General features: G+C 71.2%; 1 protein-coding gene across 1 annotated transcript in view; it reads right to left on the reverse strand.

The window, feature by feature from the left end:
• Positions 1-21,850, reverse strand: part of EXD3 (exonuclease 3'-5' domain containing 3) — a gene marked incomplete at its 5' end in the record, with an annotated part of 31,498 nt that overhangs the window by 8,387 nt on the left and 1,261 nt on the right. The window contains 18 exons of the mRNA XM_084898591.1: positions 3,761-3,892; positions 4,145-4,198; positions 4,603-4,764; positions 5,612-5,745; positions 5,819-5,981; positions 6,301-6,410; positions 6,504-6,711; positions 6,913-7,108; positions 7,291-7,457; positions 8,583-8,621; positions 9,049-9,122; positions 9,746-9,846; positions 10,560-10,699; positions 11,569-11,622; positions 16,206-16,373; positions 16,620-16,793; positions 16,939-17,003; positions 18,413-18,717. Coding sequence (XP_084754717.1) covers positions 3,761-3,892; positions 4,145-4,198; positions 4,603-4,764; positions 5,612-5,745; positions 5,819-5,981; positions 6,301-6,410; positions 6,504-6,711; positions 6,913-7,108; positions 7,291-7,457; positions 8,583-8,621; positions 9,049-9,122; positions 9,746-9,846; positions 10,560-10,699; positions 11,569-11,622; positions 16,206-16,373; positions 16,620-16,793; positions 16,939-17,003; positions 18,413-18,717 — 2,446 coding nt within the window. The remainder of the gene's footprint in view (positions 1-3,760; positions 3,893-4,144; positions 4,199-4,602; positions 4,765-5,611; positions 5,746-5,818; positions 5,982-6,300; positions 6,411-6,503; positions 6,712-6,912; positions 7,109-7,290; positions 7,458-8,582; positions 8,622-9,048; positions 9,123-9,745; positions 9,847-10,559; positions 10,700-11,568; positions 11,623-16,205; positions 16,374-16,619; positions 16,794-16,938; positions 17,004-18,412; positions 18,718-21,850) is intronic.

Raw genomic sequence — 21,850 nt, forward strand, 5'->3', positions numbered from 1 at the left:
TGCCTGCAGCCCCGGCCTGTCCCGCCGCCTCCGTCCAGGCCCGGCGGCCGGTGGCCTGCAGGGTCAGCCTGCTATCCGAGCCAGGCCCGTGGCTGCCCATTCGAGCCCGTGGCCCTGGCTCCGGGGCCCACTTCTGCTCTGGGGCTGCTGCTCCAAAGGGAGAACTCCCCGACCAGATGCCAGCCAGGCCCCTGGGCACAGCAGCCCTGCCCCAGGCCGGGCAGAGCCGGTGCGGGGACCTCGCCTGGAAGGGCCTGGGCACACGAGGGGCATAGTGGACGCCAAGACTCGAATGCCACGTGGTTTGGCTCCACGAACCCTGGGCCTCAGGGTCCCACAGGCTGAGGGCGCCCCCTGCAGCCCTGAGCCGCCCCACCCCGGCCTGCTAGGCTGCCCCCACGTCCGGCGCGGCCTGTTTCAGCCGGAAGCTGGTCACCCGCTCGGAAGTGGACGGGCCTGTGCTCACGCTTCTGTCAGCGCCCAGGGTGCAGCCGCAGAGCCTGCCTGAGGCCCCGAGGGCTGAGGGGAGCTGGTGAGAATCACTCAGGACAGAGGTCCGGAGGGCAGTGGCGCCGCCTGTGGGTCTGGGCTCCTGCCCCTCAGTGCCAGGGCCCTTACTGAAGCGGCCACCGGGAGCCAGGGTGCCCAGGATGGTGGGGTCCAGGGCCCCAGGGTCTTCGGGTGGGACCAGGGTTCTCTGACGGAGGGGCAGCCGGCAGGGCCCCCGGGCTGTGGGAAGGGAGGGCCGGGGGCCGAGTGGGACGGGGTGACCAGTCTGCCCCACCCTGCTGCCTCTGGGCTGACCCTGCCCACCGGGCCATCGTCCCAGCCGGCGTCCAGTCTGGGGCACTCGGGCCAGCCCTTGCGACTCTGACAGCTCCGGGGCCTCCACGCCAGCCGCCCCGCCGGCTGCGGCCCGGCCTCGGGCCCGCGGCCCCTCCCGCAGCCTTTGTGCCTGCCTGACCCCGGGGCACCGAGTGTGGGAACTGGGCCGGGGCCGAGCACAATGGCCGGGGAGGGTGGGGTCAGCGCCCGAGCCTCTTCCTGCCCGTCCCTCCGTCTGGGGCTGGCCATCGGGAGAGGCGGGCTCCGGCGTGGGCACCGGGGCAGCTGCCCGCAGCCCCCCTCACAGGCCACGTTCTGGGGCCCCTCGGGGCATCGGGGCTGACATCCGGGCCCTCCCTGCGGTGCTCACCGCAGGGGACCGAGGGCAGTAAAAATAGACGCGGGCCGGCCGTGTCAGGGTTCGTGCGTAGGCCTTTTTTTTTTTAACTCAAATTTCTTTGATAAAATATTTTCCCAGGGACAGCACTGGGAACGGGCTCCGGGCAGCGGCCGCTGTGGACAGTCTGGCCCGATGGCCTGCGCGGGGCCGCCCTCCGCCCCCGAGAGGAGCCCCCGCCTGTACCCGCCCCGCAGCTCCAGGAGCTCCCTGTCCCACGGCCGGTGCCCGGAAACCGCGTGCCCGTGCCCAGGGCACCCCACGCCCAGCGGCCACGCCGGGGTCAGGTGCAGGCGCTGGGGGTGCGGGGCTGCGGGCGCCCAGCCCCAAGGCCTCTCCCACCTTCAGGCCCTCGGGGTGCCCGGCGCCAGCCCGGGCGGGAGGCCTGCCCTGGGAATGCTCCTGCGCCGAGCGTTTCCCTCTGGGAACGGCCCCAAAATAGCCGAGGGAAGAGGGGAGTGGGAACGGCGGGAGCTCTCCCGGGAGGCGGCCAGCTCGGCCGGGGGGGCAGGGGCGCGGAGCCAGCGTCGGGGCCCTCGGGCCGGGCTGGGCGGCGCGGGCCGATGTGGAGCCCGCAGAGCCCTCTTGGGTCAGCCTGAGGGCACCGCTCTGCCGCCAGCGCCCTCTCCCGCCCGGACGGCGAGGAGCAGCCCAGCCTTCCGGCGGTGGGGGCGGGGTCGGCCGCAGCTGCTGCCAGGGGCACCGGGTGGCACCGGTGCTGGGAGTTCTGGGCCTGCTGGCACCCCCCTGGGAGGCCTCGGCCCCCCTGGCCGCCCTGGAAACCGCCTCCCGGGCCCTGGGCAGGGCGTTCAGCTGTCCCGCGGCTGCTGGGGAGGCCACACGGGGCTCAGAGCGCAGCAGTGGGACCGAGGCGAGGCTCCTGGACCCCCGGGGCCCCTGCCGCTGGGCAGGACCTGCTGCCCTGCGGTGGGGACCAGGCTCGCCTCAGCACTGATGCACACAGCACCCCCCCCCCGGCATCCCTCCCCCCGCCTCCTGGTCACCAGGCCGGTCCAAGTGGAGAAAGCCCGGCTTCTCAGAGATCCCCTTCTCTGCCCACCTGGCCCTGCACCTGCTGCCTTTCCAGGGCCCGTGGATCCCCCAGACGCCTGCCTGCCACCAGGGGGCCTGCCCGGGGCCACCTGCCTGTCTCCTCGGGCTGAGCCCGGGGGGGCTGTGGCCGGCTGTGCTTCCGTGGCTCCGCAGGCCCGAGGGTCCTGCTTCCTGACAAAGACAACCGGGAGCCAGTGCGCCTCACCCCACGCTGCCGTTACCTACTGCCCGGGCAGCACCAGCCCCCGCGGGGGCCACACGCAGGTCTCTGCCGGGACCCCACCCCTTCCCGCTGTGGCCCCCACGCCAGTCAGGGCAGCTGCCCCGGCCCCACCTCCTCGCCAGGGGCCACACGCCTGCGGGAAGCCATTCGCCGACCCCCACCCAACCCCCAGGCCCCATGCCAGGTGTCCCAACCCCCCTCCCCTCCAAAGCCAGGACCCAGCCCAGCCCCGTCCGTCAGCCTGAACCAGGGAACCTGGCCACTCGCGTCACCCCCACCGCCCCTCCGCCCCTGCGGTTAACGCTGCACACAGGTGCACGCCCCTGCCCTGGCCGGCACTCCCAGTCCGTCCACTTCGGCCACTGAGCGGCGCCCGCCCCCACGGCCACCAGGGGGAGCTCTGCCTCCCAGCCTGCAGTCAGCCCCGGCCCCAGGCTCCCTCCCAGCCTGAGGCCCTGAGCACTGACGGACAGGCTGCTCCCAGCACGTGCTTCCCAGGGCCCCAGAGGGGCCTTCCTCCCGCTCTCCACGTCCTGTTTTCTCTGAAAAGCTCAGCATGCCGCCCGCTTCCGGGAGGTCCCGGGCCTGACCGCCCCCCCCTCCGGTCCCCCAGCCCAAGGGAGGCCGGAGTGGCCGCTGTCCGTGGCCCTCCCGCCCGACACAGGCTCCCCTTCCTTCCTCCTCACCCTCTGGGGCGGCTGGAGGGGCTGCTGCAGCCATCAGCCCTCCTCACGGGGACCCGCATTCCAGAATGTTCTGCACCCAGAGCCTGGCCCAGCCCGCAGGGCCAGCTGAAAGGCTGCATCCTCCCTCACTAGGCTACCCCCCGGGCGGGCGGGGGCTCAGAGCTCAGAGCCTGGGCGGCAGGGAGGTGAGTCAGCACCGGGCGCCCAGGCTGAGCCCTCTGGACCCCCCCCTCCGGGACCTCCTCCCCCAGCCTTCCGGATGCCCCGTGGCCCCAGGAGCCCGAGGGCCCCGCCCAGCCAGACTTCCCAGCTTCCTTCCCTCCCCGAGGCCTGTGGAGGTCGCCGGGCACAGGACAGTTCCGGTCCTAACGGACAGCACTTTTCTGAGCGGCTCCCTCGCCCGCAGCCGCCTGCCGGCCACGCCAGGCCCTGGCCACAGAGCCCCTGCAGCCCGCAGCCCTGGCGTGGGGGCCGGTGGGCAGAGGAGGAGAGAGGACGCAGTGGGACAGCTCCCACGGGCAGTGGCCTCGGCGTCCAGCCCGGCCAGGACTCCGCCCCGAGGCAGCGGGGACCCACCTGGCAGCGGCTGAAGATGTCCGCGGGGCTGACGCGCACGTTGAAGTGCCGGAGCACGGCCTTGGCCTGCTGCGCGGCCTTGAGGCTGCAGTCCACCCGGAGGCAGCGCCCATCCCCGACCTGGGACCGGAGCTGTGGAGGGGTCGGCTGCTGAGCTCGGAACGGCCTGGCCGCCCTGCCCCCGGCTTCCCTTCCCCCCGCCCCTCTGCCCCCTAACCTTCATTCCCCTCTAACCCCCTGCTCCCAGCCCCCGTCCCCCCTGCCCCCCAGCTCCCCAGCCTCAGGCCCACGGGCTTCCCCTTGGTCCACTCAGGACACCAGGGGGCCGGTGGCCACAGCAGATGGAGTTGGGGTGTGAGGGGCGGGGCCCGCGGGGGTCCTCACCGTGTGGTACGGCAGCCCTGACGTCAGGATGATCCTGCCCTCCTGCCGGGCCACCTGTGCAAAGGCAGGACCACTGGTGAGGGCACCCGCCCAGGACCCGCTGCTGCAGCCCATCGCCTCTGCCCGGTTTCCGGGGGGACGGGGGTAAAGTGGCCCAGAAACCAGGAAGGGCCAGCCACAGCTGCTCGGGCTCCAGGGCGTCCACGCGGCGGCCGCAACAGCACCACGCAGCCCCGCACCCCGCAGAGCGGCAGCACCACGCAGCCCCGCACCCCGCAGAGCGGCAGCACCACGCAGCCCCGCGCCCCGCAGAGCGGCAGCACCACGCAGCCCCGCGCCCCGCAGAGCGGCAGCACCACGCAGCCCCGCGCCCCGCAGAGCGGCAGCACCACGCAGCCCCGCGCCCCGCAGCGCCGGGGACGGGACAGGGACAAAGCCCGCGGGCGCCCTGCGCTCACCTCGGCCGCCCGGCGGTGGTCCTCGCCGCTGCCCAGCGCCAGCACGTCGGCGCCCAGGAGGCGCAGACTGCGTGCCAGCCCCTGCAGCATGCTGTCACACACCACACGGAAGGCCCGGACCGGGATCTCCGGGGCCTCCGCCTCCGCCTCCGCCTCCGGCACCTGCAACGCAGCCCACTCAGCAGCCGCCGCCCCCGCACTGGGGGCTGAGCGGTGGCTCTATTGTTATTTTTATATTTTATTGATTGCAGAGAGGAAGGGAGAGTGAGAGAAACATCAACGAGAGAGAATCATGGGTTGGCTGCCTCCTGCACAACCCCTACGGGGGATCGAGCCCACAACCCGGGCCTGTGCCCTGACCGGGAATCGAACAGTGACCTCCTGGTTCATAGGTTGATGCTCAGCCCCTGAGCCACGCCGGCCGGGCTGGTCACTTTAAAAAAATTGAGCCGAAGCTGGTGTGGCTCAGTGGGTAGAGCGTCGGTCTGCGGACTGAAGGGTCCCGGGTTCGATTCCGGTAAAGGGCATGTACCTTGGTTACGGGCACATCCCCGGTAGGGGGTGTGCAAGAGGCAGCTGGTCTATGTTTCTCTCTCATTGACGTTTCTAGCTCTCTATCCCTCTCTCCTCCTCTCTGAAGAAATCAATAAAATATATTAAAAAAAAAAAAAAAAAAAACTGAGAAGAGAATCTCGAGCAGCGAGCCCAACGCAGAAAACAGATAAAAGGATCGTCACCCACACGAGGTCCCGAGGACCCGCTCAGTCCCCGGGGGCCCCGGGGCCCTGAAGTGGGTTCGGGAGCACAGGCACAGCCAGATGCTGCCCTGGACCTCCGGGGGCCGGGGACACCCAGGCCTGGCGTCGGGAAGGCTGGGACCCCTCCAGGAAACTGCCCACACGCTGGGCTCCTCTCCGGACGGAGGAACCCAGGCCCCCCCCGGGCCCCCCCCCGGGCCTCCACCCGCACCGGGACCCACGCTCCTACGAGGGACCCGGTCCGCGGTCACCTGCTGGGGCGGGGCGGCGGCCTCCTGCGGGCCGGGCGGCTCCGGGCTCCGGGCCAGGTCCCCCGCCAGGTGGGCGCGGGCGGGCGCGCTGCACAGCGCCCAGTACACCTCCAGCAGGCAGTAGGCGTCGGCAGCTGGGGGCAGGGGCAGCCTTAGCCTCGGGGGCGGGCCGGGGGGGGGAGCGGGGCGGGCGGGCGGGGCACGTACCCGCGTACAGCAGCTGCCCCTCGGCCAGGGGCCGCCGGTCCCAGTTGGAGAGCTGCTGCGCCTTGTCCAGGGGCCTGCCCAGCACCCGCTGCACCAGGAGGCTGAGGCCCCGCGGCTCCGGGGCCCGGTCCTCGCCCGGCGCGGGCCCGGCGGCCTCCCGGATCTGCCAAGACAGCGCCCGGTGAGGCCCGCCCAGGGGACGGGGCCCGGCCCAGGCCCTGGCTGCCCTGCCCACAGGTCCGTGCGAGGACGGAGGGACAGGAGGCTGGACCGGGGTCTGGGGCTGTGGTCCCCGCCCACCTGCCCGTTCCGGGTTCGTGCTGAGAGCTCCTGAGAGGGGCCAGAGGGGGCCGGCTCCGGGGGTCGTGGCACATGAGGGACACCCTGCCCTCCGGGCCCCGGTCACCGCGGTCAGGGGCAGGGCTGGGGGGAGGGCTGAGAAGATGGACGGAGCCCCTGGGCCGCCCGCCCCGCGTGCTCACCCGCCCGTGCACCAGCTGCAGGTCCAGGCCGCCCTGCAGCTGCTGGGGCGCGTGGGCCAGGGCGGGGCAGGAGGCTGCCAGCCTCTTCAGGTCGCCGGCCATGCCATAGCCTGTGGGCAGCAGAGGGTGAGGGCACCGAGGGCGGCCGACCCCCACGCCGCACCCCGGCGGGCCCGGCCGGAGCGGGGGCAGGCCGCGCTTACCCAGCTTGGTGATGGACGGGTCTGAGAGCAGCCGGGACACCAGCCCGGAGAGGGCCTGGGCCGCCGGCGCCCCCGGCCGCGAGAGCGTGAGCAGGTCCAGCAGGAGCACGCGGCCCCGCACGGCCAGCTGCAGGAGGGACGCCGGCGGCCGGTCCCAGGCGCCGAATGAAGGCCTCCACTCCAAGTCCAGGGCGACCACCTGGCCGGGCTGCAGAGGGGCCACAGGCGGCTGAGCGGGCGCCGCCGGGCGGGCGGGGCTGGTGGGGGCCTGGCCACGCCGGGAACCACGTCCGTGAGGCCGCCCCTCCCCCCGCAGCAGGGCCGCGCCGCGGACGGCCGGTGCGTGTGCCCCGCTGTGGGCGAGGCAGCGTGGACGGGCCCGCGGCCCCGTGGCAGCCCCGTGGCCCACCTGCAGGAGCTCTGCCTCGTGCTGGGCCAGCTCCTCCCACGAGGCCAGGACGTGGACGTCCTTCCTGGCGATGGGCAGCTGGTAGTAGCGGCCCGTCGTGTCCCGGGAGGGCGCCTCGGCCGGCCTAGGAGGAGGCAGCGCCGGCACCATGTCCTGGCCTGACGGCGGGGTCTGCCCCCAGCCTCCTCCCTCAGGCCTGTGTGGGCGTGAGAGCTTCCTGGGGTGTGAGACGCAGACACGGGTCCCCGGGGGCCTGTCTCCCGTGCTCTGCGTGGCTGCTCGCCGGGGAGGGGGTGTGCACCCATTCCTGGCTTCTGTTTCTGATTTCCAAACCGCGGACACACAACCCCCGGGACAAGGGCCCCGGCCCGGGCTCACCTGCCCTGGAGCCTGAGCCGGCGGAGCTCCGTGGCCGCCGCGGCCGGCAGCCACGCCTCGGGCAGCGACAGGTCCAGCGCGCACCGGGCCACCGTGGCCGCGTCGGCGCGCGAGGCCAGCAGCCGCAGCAGCCGGCCCTGCAGCCACTCGCTGGAGCCCACCAGGCCCTGGGGACAGGCAGCGTGGCTGAGCCTCGGCTCGGCGGGCGGGAGCGGGTGCAGAGGCCCGAAGCCCCGCCCGGACCTCCCCCTGCGGCCGGCGCAGCCTCGGGGCGTCTGCTGCCCCTGCCCACCCCGCCGGCCCTCCCGCGGCCACGCTGGGGACGGCCAGCACCTCCTGCCGGCCCGGGGTGGGGGCCGCGCGTGGTTGGGCCCCGCCCCCCCCCACCCCCCCCTGCGGGCAGCTCCCAGCCCGGCCGCCCCACACCAGCGTCCTGCGTGGGAGCCGGGGTTTCCATCAGCGTCCGCTCAGCCCCGGAAGCACCAGCGCCCCCCCAGGCTCTGCCCCCAGCAGCCCAGGCCTCCGCTTCCCGCAGCCGGAGTTCCCACGCGGACAATATGTGGAAGCCCTCCGCATTCTTCAGGATGTCCGCTGCCCCGGCCGCTGGCACGCGGGGGACTGCCTTCCGGGCCTTGCCTGGGGTCCGCGTTCCTCTCCAGTGACTCACCCTGCACCCCCCCCCCCCCCCCCGGCTCCAGGGCGGCTCAGCACTGCCCCCCACTGGATGCCACTCAGGACACCGATGGTGTCAGCCACCTGGGAGGGAGCTGACCAACTCCACGACCAGGCCCTGTGCACCTGCACTATGTCCCCCCCCCAGGCCACTGCAGCCTGGGGCTGTGATGACCCGGGGTCAGGGGTCAGCCCTGGGGCTGTGATGACCGGGGTCAGGGGGCAGCCCTGGGGCTGTGATGACCAGGGTCAGGGGGCAGCTTGGGGCTGTGATGACCGGGGTCAGGGAGCAGCCCCGGGGCTGTGATGACCGGGGTCAGGGGGCAGCCCTGGGGCTGTGATGACCAGGGTCAGGGGGCAGCTTGGGGCTGTGATGACTGGGGTCAGGGGGCAGCTTGGGGCTGTGATGACCGGGGTCAGGGGGCAGTCCTGGGGCTGTGATGACCCGAGGTCAGGGGGCAGCCTCGCCTCCAGCATGGCCTGAAGGGCAGAGGCTGCTGGGAGGGCCCTGCCTTGCCATCCTGTTGGGGCCTCTGACCACAGACCTGGTCTACAGGCACACCTCCCGGGACACCCCCGGGCCCGTGTGAGGCCCCCGCCGGCCTCCTGCTCAGACTCACCCGCACGAAGTCGGCCCAGTCCTCCTGGGACATGCTGCCCTGCAGGGACACCAAGCCTGTTCCAGCCGCAGCTCCGCAGGCGCCAACACGGCCTCACGGCCCCCCCCCGGCCCCTGCCGGGCACAGCACCTTCCCCCACGGACACACACCCCTCCCCCACGCCCACCCCTCCCCCACGCCCACCCCTCCCCCACGCCCACCCCTCCCCCCGCAGCCTGCCCCCTCTCCCCACCCCTCCCCCCATGGCCACCCCTCCCCCCACGCCCACCCCCAACCCCCTCCCCACAGGCACACGAACCTCCCCCCAACCCACCCCCTCTCCCACGCCCACCCCTCCCCCACGCCCACCCCCTCCCCCCACGGCCTGCCCCCTCTCCCTCACCCACCCCCTCTCCCCACAGGCACACGAACCTCCCCCCAACCCATCCCCTCTCCCACACCCACCCTCTCCCACGGGCACACACACCTCCACAAACCGCTTGTAGCACAGGTACCGCAGGGCAGCCAAGCGCTGCTGGGCCACAGTGTGGGGACAGGACGCTGAAAGAGGGCGGCTCAGCACCAGGTCTGCCGAGTCCCACGGCCTCCCCCCCTCTCCCATGGCCTCCCCCCTCCCCCGATGGCCTCACCCCCTCTCCCATGGCCTCACCCTCCCCCCCCCTCCTCACCGCAGCCTCGGCCTCGGCTGCCTCCCACCCACATAGGAGCCGCCCGCTCTTCAAGACCCATTCTAACAGCCCAGCGAGTGCTGCGAGTGAGCAAAGGGATCTGTATGGAGTCTCCTGGCGGGGGCGCTGCTGAGCACCAAGCAGCCAGAGAGAGGAGAGACCCTTTCAGAGATGAGAAGTCAGCCCAGCTGTGGGGCTCAGGGGTTGAGTGTTGACCTAGGAACCAGGAGGTCACGGTTCGATTCCCGGTCAGGGCACAGGCCCGGGCTGTGGGCTCGATCCCCAGTAGGGGGCCTGCAGGAGGCAGCTGATCAGTGATTCTCTCCCATCATGGATGTTTCTCTTTCTCCCTTCATCTCTGAAATATATATCTTTTATACATATATATATATAAATTGAAGATGAGAAGGCCACGCAGAGCCTGTGACCAGGCGCCGGAGCGGCGGCGGGGGAGCGGCGGCGGGGGTGACGCGGGGTCGGCGGGAGCGCCCTCACCTGGGTCCAGGCCGAAGCGCTTCTGCAGGCGCAGCACCTGCCGCGTCAGCACCCGGGGCCGCAGCTTCTCCAGCGCCAGGGGGGCCGCCTGCGGGTACCGCCTGCGGGAGAGACACGGCGCCTGCCCAGCTGCCTGCTGCTCGGGAACACCCGTGACCCGGCCTCCGAACCGGAGGTCAGGGCTCCATTCCGTCAGGGCTCAGGCTGGGCGGTGGCTCGGTCCCCAGCAGGAGGCGGCCGATGGACGACTTTCTCATCGTTAATTTTTCTCTCTCTCCCTCCCTCTCTGAGGTCAATAAAAGTCATATAAAAACAGCAGCCCTGTAAGGTGCTCCTTCTCATCAGTCACCCAGACGCACGGTCCTATGCCAGGCAATTCCAGGGGCTCGCGGGGAAGGCGGCCGCCTGGCACCCACCCGGTACCACCTGACACCCGCTGGCACCCCACCCCCCCGCACAGCTGCACTGGGCCACCCGGGGCATCCCTGTGCCCACGCTCAGGTGTCACCCCCGTATCGCACACACGTATGTGCACACATGTGCACACACACGGCCCCGTGTGCCGCCCTCTCTGTGCGGATGGAGCGCAGCGGGCCCGCAGAGAGCCACAGAGAAGGGACAGGGCCGCCGGACACACCAGCTCCGACTGGGGCTGGCGGCCTCAGGCATCAGCTCACCCGCTTCCTGCCGTCCCAGCCCCTGGCCCGGCCTGGCCTCGCCCCGGGGCCTGGCTGCGGATCCCCCGGTGAGCACGTGGCCCGCTAGTGGCTTTCCCCGGCCTGCCGCCCGCCCCGCCCTGGGCCCCCGGACTCACCTGGCCACAACGCCGACGTCGAAGCCGGGCCGGCACCAGGAGTCCAGCAGGGCCAGGAGCCGCCGCTGCAGGCCGGGGAGGCCCTCCACATAGCGCTCCACGAGGCCCAGCTGGTCCTGCAGCAGCAGCGGGGCGCTCATCTGCGGGCGGGGCGGGGGGGGGACGCGGGGGTGGGGGGCGAGGCACCTCAGGCTGCGCCCCGGCGGAGCCCACGCTCCTCCTTGGGGCAGGCAGCAGCCCGGGCGTCAGAAGCAGGCCTGGCCGTCTGCAGACCTGCTCGGGAGCACAGCCCAGCAGGTCAGAGCCCAGCGCACACACACGTGCACGAACCGCAACTCACGCATGAGCACACGTGTGCCCGCACACACTCAGATGCACACACACGGGCCCGCGGCTCTGGGCCTGGTCCCTGCGGCTGTGCCTTCCGTCTCCGCGGCGAAGGGCGCGGGTGGTCTTCACGGGGCCACAGGGCAGCACGGGGCCCAGCGGCAGCGGTCCTGGGGCGGGAACCCCGGATCGCGCAGGAGGGCGAGCCCGCACACGGCCCCCCGCAGGCCAGGACCCCACGCTGCGGGTTCCGCGGGCCCCGAGGGAGCCCCCATGTGGTATGGGCCACTCCCCTGCCAGAACCAGCCTCCGCCGAGCCCCTCACTGCTGTCAGCCCCCCACGCACCCTCAGAGGCCCAGCTATCCAGAGCCCGGGCTGGACGGGGCCCGCCTCAGGCGGTCCTCACTGGCCCACCCCTGGGAGCCCTTGTGGCTCCCGCAGGACAGAGGAGCCTGGCCTCACTCTGAGCATCTGACACCAGAGCCCGCTGACCGCCCAGGAGCACCTGCGGCCCCTCCCCGCCCTCCTCGAGGTCCCCTTCACACGTGACCCCTGACCTCCGGCACCGGCCCGCCCTGCCCGGTGGGAGCCAGGCCCAGGCCCAGCGTGGGCAGCCGCCCGTCCGCAGGCCTGGGCCGCATCCAAGTGGGAGCCGGGCATTTGCATGAGAAAGACACTCACCATGTCCAGGTCCAGCTCCGGCTGCAGACGCAGCTTCGTGCCCAGCGTGACAGCCTGGCGAGCACAAAGAGCCGTCACATGGGGGGAGGTGGGCGGGGAGGGGGGGCCACCCTCTGCACGGACACTGGTCACCGCCCAGCCTGTGGGCCAGCGAGGGCCTGCCTGCTCGTCCCGCTGCGTGGCCCCCGGCAAGGGGCCCGGCCCCTGCTCCGCACGGGGGGTCGGGCAGGTGGACAGCCCTGTGCTGTGCCCAGATCGGGTCTCAGCGGGGGCTGGACCCAGGGGACCCTGACCAGGGCTTGCTCCTGAGTGGACAGAGGAGGGGGGGCAGGCAAGAGGCAGAAGCCCTCATCACGGCCCTGGAGCCCAGAGCCGGCCTGGGATATGCTAAGGACCGGCAGTTTGGGGGGCAGCTGTCCCTGGGGGGGGGCGTGCACGGGAGCCGGCCCTGACCCCAGGCCCTGGCAGAGAACACGCCGGGTTGAGAGCTGCACGTAGTGCAGGCTGTGCTATTAATATTTCCATACATCGCACTCCCATTATGCACAAAAATAACCACAGGGCCGCCGCCCGCCGGCCGGCTCACAGAAACGACCGAAATAGCGGCTGGGAAAGGCTCCGGGCCTCTGGCCGGATCTCGGGGCGGGCCCTCTCCCAGTGCCCGCTGACCCTGCCATAGCCGGGCCAGCTCCAGAGCGGGGTCTCCACCAGCCCCCCGGGCCCAGGGCCGGGGAAGGGGCACAAGGTGGCTGGATGGGCACAAGGCCGAAGGAGGAGTCCCAGAGCCGGGGGGGGGGAGGGGGAGGGCCCGGGGGGCGGGCAGGGCCCGGGGAGGGGGTGCAGGGCCCGGGGAGGGGGCACAGGGCTGGGGGAGGGGGCACAGGGCTGGGGGAGGGGGCACAGGGCTGGGGGAGGGGGCACAGGGCTGGGGGAGGGGGCGCAGGGCTGGGGGAGGGGGCACAGGACTGGGGGAGGGGGCACAGGGCTGGGGGAGGGGGCACAGGGCTGGGGGAGGGGGCGCAGGGCTGGGGGAGGGGGCACAGGACTGGGGGAGGGGGCACAGGGCTGGGGGAGGGGGCGCAGGGCTGGGGGAGGGGACGCAGGGCTGGGGGAGGGGACGCAGGGCTGGGGGAGGGGGAGGGCCCGGGGAGGGGGCGCAGGGCTGGGGGAGGGGGCGCAGGGCCCGAGGAGGGGGCGCAGGGCTGGGGGAGGGGACGCAGGGCTGGGGGAGGGGGCACAGGGCTGGGGGAGGGGGCGCAGGGCCCGAGGAGGGGGCACAGGGCTGGGGGAGGGGACGCAGGGCTGGGGGAGGGGGTGCAGGGCTGGGAGAGAGGGTGCAGGGCTGGGGGAGGGGGCGCAGGGCTGGGGGAGGGGGCGCAGGGCTGGGAGAGAGGGTGCAGGGCTGGGAGAGAGGGCGCAGGGCTGGGGGAGGGGGCGCAGGGCTGGGAGAGAGGGTGCAGGGCTGGGGGAGGGGGCACAGGGCTGGGGGAGGGGACGCAGGGCTGGGGGAGGGGGCGCAGGGCTGGGAGAGGGGTTATCAGTGCTCAAGTCAGGTGGGTCCAGCTCCTCTGAGGATGAGACCGTCTCCCTCGGCCCTGCCCTCCATGGGCCCCCACCCACCCAAGATGCCCTCTGCTTTGTCCTGAGTGAGCCTCAGGCCCGGGGGGCGTGGCCTGGGCGGCAGGCGGCAGGGGAGGCCACATGCAGGCCAGGCACGGCCCTCCCTGTTCCCAGCCCCAGGCTCCCTCTGCCTGCCAGGACTCCCCTCCCCACAAGAAGCCAGTGGCGTCCGGGGGCCGCTGTGCCGACCCCCCACCTGCCCACTGGCTGTGGAGGGGCCTCCGCCGGGGTGGGGCCGGGGTGGAGGGCGCTGTGCTGAGCTCAGGCCTCTCCTGGGAGGGGCCTGCCCTACACAACCCTGTCCAAGGGGATTTCCCTGCTGCCCCTGGTCTCCCACAGCAGCCGGCTCCCTGCCCAGGCTCAGCCAGAGCGCTCTGTGCACCCAGGGTGCCCTCTCCCGGCCTGCTCTGTGGCTGGAGGTTGGGCTGGGGGAGGGCACAGGTCCAGGGGGAGGCTGCCTGGTCTCACCCAGCCACGGGAGGGCGCTCCCACTCCATCTGGGGCCACCACAGTGACCTGGGGGACTGCTGGCAGCAGAACCGCCTCCTCCAGGAAGGCCCCCTAGCCTGGCCCCATCGTGGGCTTGGGTGGGGGCTGCCCATGGCTCTGCCCCCGGCTGGGCTTAGAGTCGATCTCTGGTCCTTTCTGGACGGGCTGCAGCTGAGGTACGACCCAGACTGTCCAGGCCTGGTCACGTGAGGCCCAGCAGGTGTGGGAAGATCACTCCGGCCAGGTGTCTGCAACCGGCCTCAGAGCCAGGTCCAGAGGGGCACGCAGGCGGGAGGGCCCCGCAGGAGACTGCCCAGGGCTGGGCCGCTGGCCCCTGGCGGGCTTTCTGACCTCTGCCCAGAGGCCGAGCCGGAGGGCAGGCCCCGCTGCCTGGCGGTCAGGGCGGGAGGTGGGAACTCCCGGACAGGCCCAGAGCAGCTGCTTCTGGGGAGAATAACCCCGGGAACCCAGAGGGCCAGGCGGCGGCGGTGGGAGGGGTGCCGGCGCCCGGCTGCCCGGGGCCGTGGCCTGGGACCCAGGATGCCGCCCCCTCCGAGGCTCGCGGGCCCGGAGCCAAGCCCCCCTTTTTAAGCAGAGCTATCCTTTTGCCTTGATAAGCTGTTTAAAAAATGTAAATAAAATAACTCGGCAGACAAAAGCGGGCATTCATCGGCCCGGAGCCAGCCGCCGGGACATGAAATACCGCGGCGCACTGAGCGGGGCCCGCTGCTCGGCGGCTGAATGCGCCCGGGCGCGGGCACTGGAGCGTACACCGCCCGCCGGCGGCGGGACAACCCGCTCGGCGCACAGGGCCCCCTTTGTGTGGCGCTGCCGGAGCGAGAGGCCCAGGCAGCGCCAGACGCTCTGAAAGGCCCAGTGTAACCGGAGACGGCGGGCTGCCTCCCGTCCGCATTCTCCGGGGCGCAGCCGCCCTTTCAGCGGGAACGGCCGAGCCCGCGAGCGGGGCCGCCGCATTGTCCATCCGGGCGTCCGGGCGAGAGAGAGAGAGCGAGAGAGAGAGAGCGAGAGAGAGAGAGAGAGAGAGAGAGAGAGAGAGCGCGGGCGGCAGGGCTGGCGGCGGGGCCCAGGCTGCCCACACGCACGCACCCCCGGCCCCAGCGCCCACTTTCCCATGAGCCTCCTCAGCAGACGGGCTCTTGGGAACGAGGGCCCACACGGGGGCAGGGTCCGGCCTCGGTGCCCGCCCCGCCCAGCTGCCACGGGTGTGGGGTCAGCGCCCGGAGCCCTGTCCCTGGCCAGGTTGTGTGAGGAGCAGGACTGTCTCTGATCACCGGACACTGGACTCCTCCCTCTGGGGCGCCCCCACCCGGCCCCAGCCCCCACCTGCACCCGGGATCCCTGCTTCAGCCCCACCCCACGCCCCACCCCACGCCCCACTATCGCCTCGGGCCCCGTGCGCCGGCTCAGCCACCCAGGCACCGCCCTGCGTGCTGCAGGCCCACCCCTCCCTGTCGCCCCACTCGGACCGAGTCCCCGGAGCCGCTGGCCAGGCCCCCTCCCCTCAGGCTCCAGGCCGCTCCCGGGGCAGCCCCAGCGGAGCCTCCATCCTCACCCAGGCCCACGCCTTGCCTTCCCCTCAGCAGGGGGCACCGCGGGCACAGCTCACACTGGGCAGCTTCGCCCACACAGCCGGTGATCTGTGCCCCGGGTGCCAGCCCTGTGCCCCCCACTGAACCTCCATCCAAAGCAGGAGCGTGATGCTGGGGGCTGGCCCGGGGCTGCTGGGGCCGGTGGGAGGCGGGTCCTGCCTGAGCCGGTGACGGCCGGGAGCCACCAGGACCTGGGGAGCCAGTCCCTCATGTCACCACCATGGCCTGACCAGCAAACACGCAGGGGCCGCCCCACAGCCCAGGCAGGGCCCTGGCAGGTCCAGGAGCGGCACCGCAGCGCCCAGGCTCCGGACGTGCCCTGTCACCCATCAGACCAGGGACCTCCCAGCCTGGCCGGGTGTGGCCGTGGCTGCAGGGCCCACAGGAGGGCGGCCTGGGGGCCAGGCGGGGACAGCGACAGAAGCCTGGTGACTGTGGGGAGGAGGAGAGAGGGACAGCAGGCTGGCCCAGGCGCAGGGGTGGCGTGGGGGGGCAGAGGGACCCTCACTGGCTTCTCCCACGCCCTGCCCCCCTGGCCCGAGAGGGTGTCCAGCACGGAACCAGGAGGCTGGGGCAGCGTCCCAGGCAAGGCGCTTCGGCGCACGGCCTTGGGCCAGAGCCAGGGTGTCCCCGTGCCGCCAGCAGAGTGGGAGGGCCGGAGCCTCAGGAGGAAGGCCCTGGGCACAGGGAGCCCCTGGGACCCAGCGGCAGCATGGCCCTGAGCTGGGTCCGGGTGTTTGGTCCCCGAGCCCCAGGTGCAGAGGCAGAGGCACTTTGGGGTGGGCCCTGTGAGCCCAGCCCACTCTCGCTCACCCCACAGACCCCACAAACCGATAGAGGACCGCAGCCGAGAACCGGATGGCCCCGAGGCCGCCCCAGCCATGGGGCGGGGCCAGACCACATGGAGGTCACACTCACCTCCTTGAACTTGCCCTCCCGGTGCAGCTGGTGGACGAGGGCCAGCAGAGACCCCCGGTCTGCGTCCTGCAGCTGGAAGATCCTGACCAGCGGCTCCACGAGGCTCGGGGGGCTGTCAGCCAGGAGCCTGGCCGCACGGGCCTGCAGAGGCCCCAGCCCCGGGCCGCCCTGGAAGCCCAGACCTGGTCTCAGTTGGTGGCCCTGGCCGGGGGCTCGGGGCGGGGCGGGGCGGGTGAGGCCCGGAGGCGGAGACACCGCTGAGGGGCTGAGGGGCAAGCCCACAGGCCGAGGGGCGATGGCTGGTCTTCAGGCTGAGTCCCCAGCAACCCCAGCTGTGAGGCCCGTCAGCTGGGCACGCAGGCGGGAGAAGCTGACTGTGGGACGTGGCCGATGGGGACCCGGGGAGGGGCTTACCTGGGAGGGCCCCGGGGGAAGCCGTGCCTGCAGCCAGCGCTCCAGCTCCCTCACGAGCCAGGCCTCCAGGGAGGGGCCCTTCCTCCACGGGGCCGTGCGCCCCTCCAGCAGGTCCAGGAGGGCCGTGCGTGGGTCGTCCAGGGCAGCAAAGCCCCGCCAGGCCTCCTCCTTGAACTGTGGAGATGCCTGTCACGCGTGCTCGCGCCAGCCCTGCCCCAGCTCGGGCGCAGCGGGAGGCGGGAGAGGCTCGGCATCCTGTGGTGGCAGTGGGTGCTCCCGCCTTTGTGCTCTGGGCCCCGCCAGCACCCACCCCGCTCACCTGCTGCGGCTGCCGCGCCGACCACAGTGCCTGCAGGGCCGGCAGGAACCCAAGCATGTCCTGGCCTGGGGACGAGACAGGGCCACGGAGGGCTGTGGTGGGCGGGCTCGCTGACACCACCAGTGCCCAGGCCCCCGCCCCTCGGGCCTGTGAGCCCGGGTGGCACTGCAGCCACGGGAGCTGCAGGTCCCGGGACAGCTGTGAGCTGGGGGCAGGGGGGCAACCAGCAGGGCCGTGCCCACAGCCCTGACCAGGCCCCTTGATGTCCAGCCGAGCCTGCAGGCATGTCCAGCGGGTCTGCCCCCCACTTTGGCGTTGTATCACAACCCCCCTCCAATGCCCGGCTCCCACTGCGCCCCGACAAGCTGGGCGCTCCCCAAGCCTCCCCCCCCACGGCCAAGTGCCCCAGGCCCCACCACAGTCCTTCTGCCTGTCCATCCGACCCCGCAGGACAGCCTGAGAGCACAGAGCGGGCATGTATCTGAGTGTGTGCGTGTGCACTGTGTGAGTGTGCATGTGTGCATGACTGTATGTATGAGTATGAGTGTTCATGTATGTGCACACAGGTGTATGTGTGTATATGTGAATGTGCATATGTGTATGAGTATTTATGTGTGTATGAGTGTGTGTATGTACGCTGGTTGGCAGACACCTGGCCTCCAGCAGCGGGCGGTGTCCACAGAGCCACCCCAGCCCCGCCGTGCCCCACAAGGTGGCCAGTGCAGCACCCTGCCTCCCCCCAACTCCCCCCGGCCAGGCAGGAGGCTGCTCTCACCACTGCCTGGCGCACCCTCGGCCCAGCAGGACCCAGTGCCCACACTGAGCCGGCTGCCCGGACCACAGCTGTGCCTGCCGGCGGCCTGAGCACCGGACACCGACACCCGTGTTCGCTGCAGTGACTCTCAGCCCAGGCCGGGCCGCCCCCCACCCCCCGGTGGCACCGGGGGCCCAGCCCTGGCCGCCCCCCGGAGAAAGGGCCGGGGTGTGAGCCCTGAGTCTCCGGCCCGCATCCCGTCCCAGCTGTTTCGGGGGGGCCCTCTCCGCAGGCCCAGCGTGCCGGCGCCCGGAGCGCGTGCTCTGCAGCGCGTCCAGGAGCTGCGGGGCCAGCGGCCGAGTCAGGGTCCCCTGGCTGCCCCGGCCACCCCACCTGCATCCCGTCACCCTCTTCATCCCCAAAGGTGAGCCTCACGCCACACTGTGCTCAGCACAGACGGGGGGCCAGCTCGCGTACCCCATGCTACCCCAGCACAGACCCCCCTGCACACGCACATGCACTTCACACGGCCAACATGGGGATCATGCATGTGCACTACAAGCACATACCCTGCACACACCACACACACACACACACACACACACACACACCCCAGGCATGCACACCTCACTCCGCACCCCACACCCTCAGCCCAGCCAAACGCAGCCCAGCTGGACTCAGGACCAGGGGACACAGCCTCCCCCACAGAGCAGCACTCACCAGGAGCAGGGCCACCAGCGGGGTCACCAGTGGGGTCTGCACCAGCGGGGTCACCAGCGGCGTCTCCACCAGCGGGGTCACCAGTGGGGTCTGCACCGGCAGAGTCACCAGTGGGGTCACCAGCGGCGTCTCCACCGGCGGGGTCACCAGCGGGGTCTGCACCGGCAGAGTCACCAGAGGGGTCACCAGCGGCATCTCCACCGGCGGGGTCACCAGCGGGGTCTGCACCAGCGGGCTGTCCAGGGTCCATCCTCAGGGCGGCGGGGCCGAGACAGGGGGCAGCAGGCAGCCTGAGGAAGGTGGGACTAGAGAAGCGGGACAGTCAGGCTGGGTCCACCTGGGGGGAGGCGCAGAGGGATCCCGATGCAGGCACACAGGGACACCTCCCTATCTCAGAGGCTGGGGGCCCCGGGGGCCCTGCAGTGAGAACCCAGAGGCCCCGTGCGGCGTGCCAGGCTGGAACCGGCACCGGCACCGGCACCGGCGGCCACCGGTTCCGCGGACGCACGCCTGACGCTGGACGCGCTCCCACGTTGGCGAAGGTACCCCGCTTTCCCTCCTCGAACCTGTTTTATTGGGGCCTTAGTGACTCCCGGCTCAGGTGGCTGTGGGAACCCCAGTGTGGGAACCCCAGGACCACACGGCCGCCTGCAGGTCCAGGCCGGCCCGGAGGCCGCTCCCAGGGGCTCCTCGGCATCTGTGGGTCTTAATGTCCATGTTTCTTTTTTTAAATATATTTTTATTGGTGTCAGAGAGGAAGGGAGAGGGAGAGAGAGAGAGAGAGCTGCCTCCTGCCCGCCCCTACTGGGGATGGAGCCTGCCATCTGGGCACGTGCCCTGACCGGGAATGGAACCCTGACCTTCTGGTTCATAGGTCATCGCTCGGCCAGGGAGCCACCGGGCCGGGCATGTCCACATGTCTAAGGAGCACACAGTATGGCTGTTTCCGGGTTCCTGTCTGACTGACCAGCTCAGAGGTCAGAGGTCACTACTGTGCCAACACCCCACAACCTCCTACGACAGCTCCGTCCCCGCCGACGCGCTGAGGCCCCAGCGCGGCCGTGCGAGCCCTGCTCACAGCTGAGCGCCTGGCGCCACAGCTGCCTGCTTCCCGCCCGCTGGCCCGGGCCTCCGCGACGGCCGCGTGGAGCGGCCGGCCGCCCGCCCGGCGCAAACACATCCACCGGGAAACCGAGCTCGGGCAGCGGCCGCGGCATCAGGCATCAGGCTTCCTGCCGGAGGGGCCGGGCCGGTGCCCTCCGCCACGCTCCGACCCGGCGGCAGGCACTGCGTCCTGTGGGCGGAGGAGGAGGTGGCAGGCCGGGGCCGGGCGGCCTCTCCCGGGTCCTCACGGCCTCCCTCCGTGTGTGTGAGTGTGTGTGTGTGTGTGTGTGTGTGTGTCTGTCTGTATGTGTGTGAGTGTGTGTGTGTCTGTATGTGTGTCTGTGTGTGTGTCTGTGTGTCTGTGTGTCTGTATGTGTGTGTGTGTCTGTCTGTGTGTGTGTGAGTGTGTGTCTGTGTGTGTGTGAGTGTCTGTATGTGTGTGTGTGTGTGTGTGTCTGTATGTGTGTGTGTGTCTGTCTGTTTGTGTGTGTGTGTCTGTATGTGTGTGTGTGTGTCTGTCTGTATGTGTGTGTGTGAGTGTGTGTCCTCACCTCCTCTCACGAGGTCACCGTTACTTAGCCAGAACGTCATTTCACCTAAATCACCTCTTTAAAACCCCCATTGCCAGCCCAAGCCGGTGCAGCTCCGTGGATAGAGCGTCGGCCTATGGACGGAAGGGTCTCGGGTTCGATTCCGGGGCACAGGCCCGGGTTTGGGCTCAGTCTCCCCCCAGTGAAGGGCATGCAGGAGGCAGCCGACCCATGATTCTCTCATCACTGATGTTTCTCCCTCTCTCCCTTCCTCTCTGAAACCAATGAAAGAAATTTATTAAAAATAAATAAAAAAAGCCCACCTCCAAATATGGCCGCGGGGAGTCGGGGCTTCACGTGGATTTGTAACAGGGACCTAGCCACCAGCGCTGCCTGTGCTAGCTGCTCGGGGTCCGGGCCCTGGGGAGGGGTCTGTGGCCGGGTGCCCCCTGTCCCACCCTCTGTGAGAGCAGGAGGGGGCTGCTGGCCACACGCAGGGGAGGGAACCGAGGTTGGCCAGGTCCTTCCACTGCACCCCGTTCCTTTTCGCTGTCTCCTAGAGACCCGGTCAGGGCGCCCCCTGTGGGCGGCCAGCCGCCTGCCGCCTGGACAGGTGCACCCGCCTTCCCCACGTTCGAGGGCACCGGCCACAGCAGGGCCCGCACGGAGCCCCTGCCCCCCACGCGGCCCCGCCTGCCCTGGTTCAGCACCCTATACAGTCCCCCGCCCGGCCCCGCCCACCTCCCGTCCCCCTTCCCCAGACCCACCCTCCAGGGCCCCGAGTGGGCAGCGGTCCGGAGCTGGGAGCCCTCTGAGGCCCAGGTGCCGCTCACCCGTCTGTCCAGATCCCGCCTGCCCTCTCCGCTGGGCACGGAGAGGGCTGCCCGGCCCCACGGCCCGCAGCGGACTGGCCGCCCCATCTCTGAGGCCCTCTGACCTCACAGGGGCCCCAGGCTTCCATGGGGTCAGTTTACAGCTGCGGCCGGGGCACAGGCAGGCTGGGCGCATTGAAGACGGACTGGAGGCCAGCAGGGGGCGCTCAACCTCCATGTCAGCTACAGACCCCAGAGGCCTCCTGGCAGGACCCGCACCACTGAGAAACCACCTTCCCGAGCTCTCCCCTCCCCTCGGACCGTGGCCACCGCCCCCCAGCTCCTCCTTTCACAAAGGGGGGTCCTCTCCGGGCCGGCCACAGGGAGCTTGTCCTGAACTGCCAGTCTGTGCTGCTCCCGAGCGAGCCCTCCTGCTGGCTCTGCCTGGCCGCTGTCTCTACGTCCACCGCGGAAGGCCCTTCAAGAAGCACGGAGGGTCCGGCGAGGAGGGAGCCCGGCCTCCCGCCGGCCTGCCCGTGAGCTGCGGCCTCGGCTCGGCCTGGCCCGGGCTCCCCCAGCCTGTGAGCCCGCCGGGGGGCGTGGACGAGCTGTCTCCACAGCCGGTGAGCGAAGCCCCGGACGGGGAGTTCCGTGGACAGAGCGTGGGCCTGCGGGCCGAAGGGTCTGGGGTTCTCCCCCGTTTGAGAGTACGGACTGGGGCTGCAGGCTCCCCCCCGCTGGACCCTGATGGGGGCGGTGCAGGAGGCAGCCCATCGAGGTGTTTGTCTCCCTTCCACTCTGAAAATCAGCGGGGAGCCCTGGCCGGTGTGGCTCAGTGGATAGAGCGTAGTCGGCCTGCGGACCGAACTGTCAAGGGCATGTACCTTGGTTGCAGGCACATCCCCAGTGGGAGGCGTACAGGAGGCAGCTGATCGATGTTTCTCTCTCATCGATGTTTCTAACTCTCTATCCCTCTCCCTTCCTGTCTGTAA

Source organism: Pipistrellus hanaki (assembly GCF_964339955.1).
Source record: "Pipistrellus hanaki genome assembly, chromosome: 11".
Lineage (NCBI taxonomy): Eukaryota > Metazoa > Chordata > Mammalia > Chiroptera > Vespertilionidae > Pipistrellus > Pipistrellus hanaki.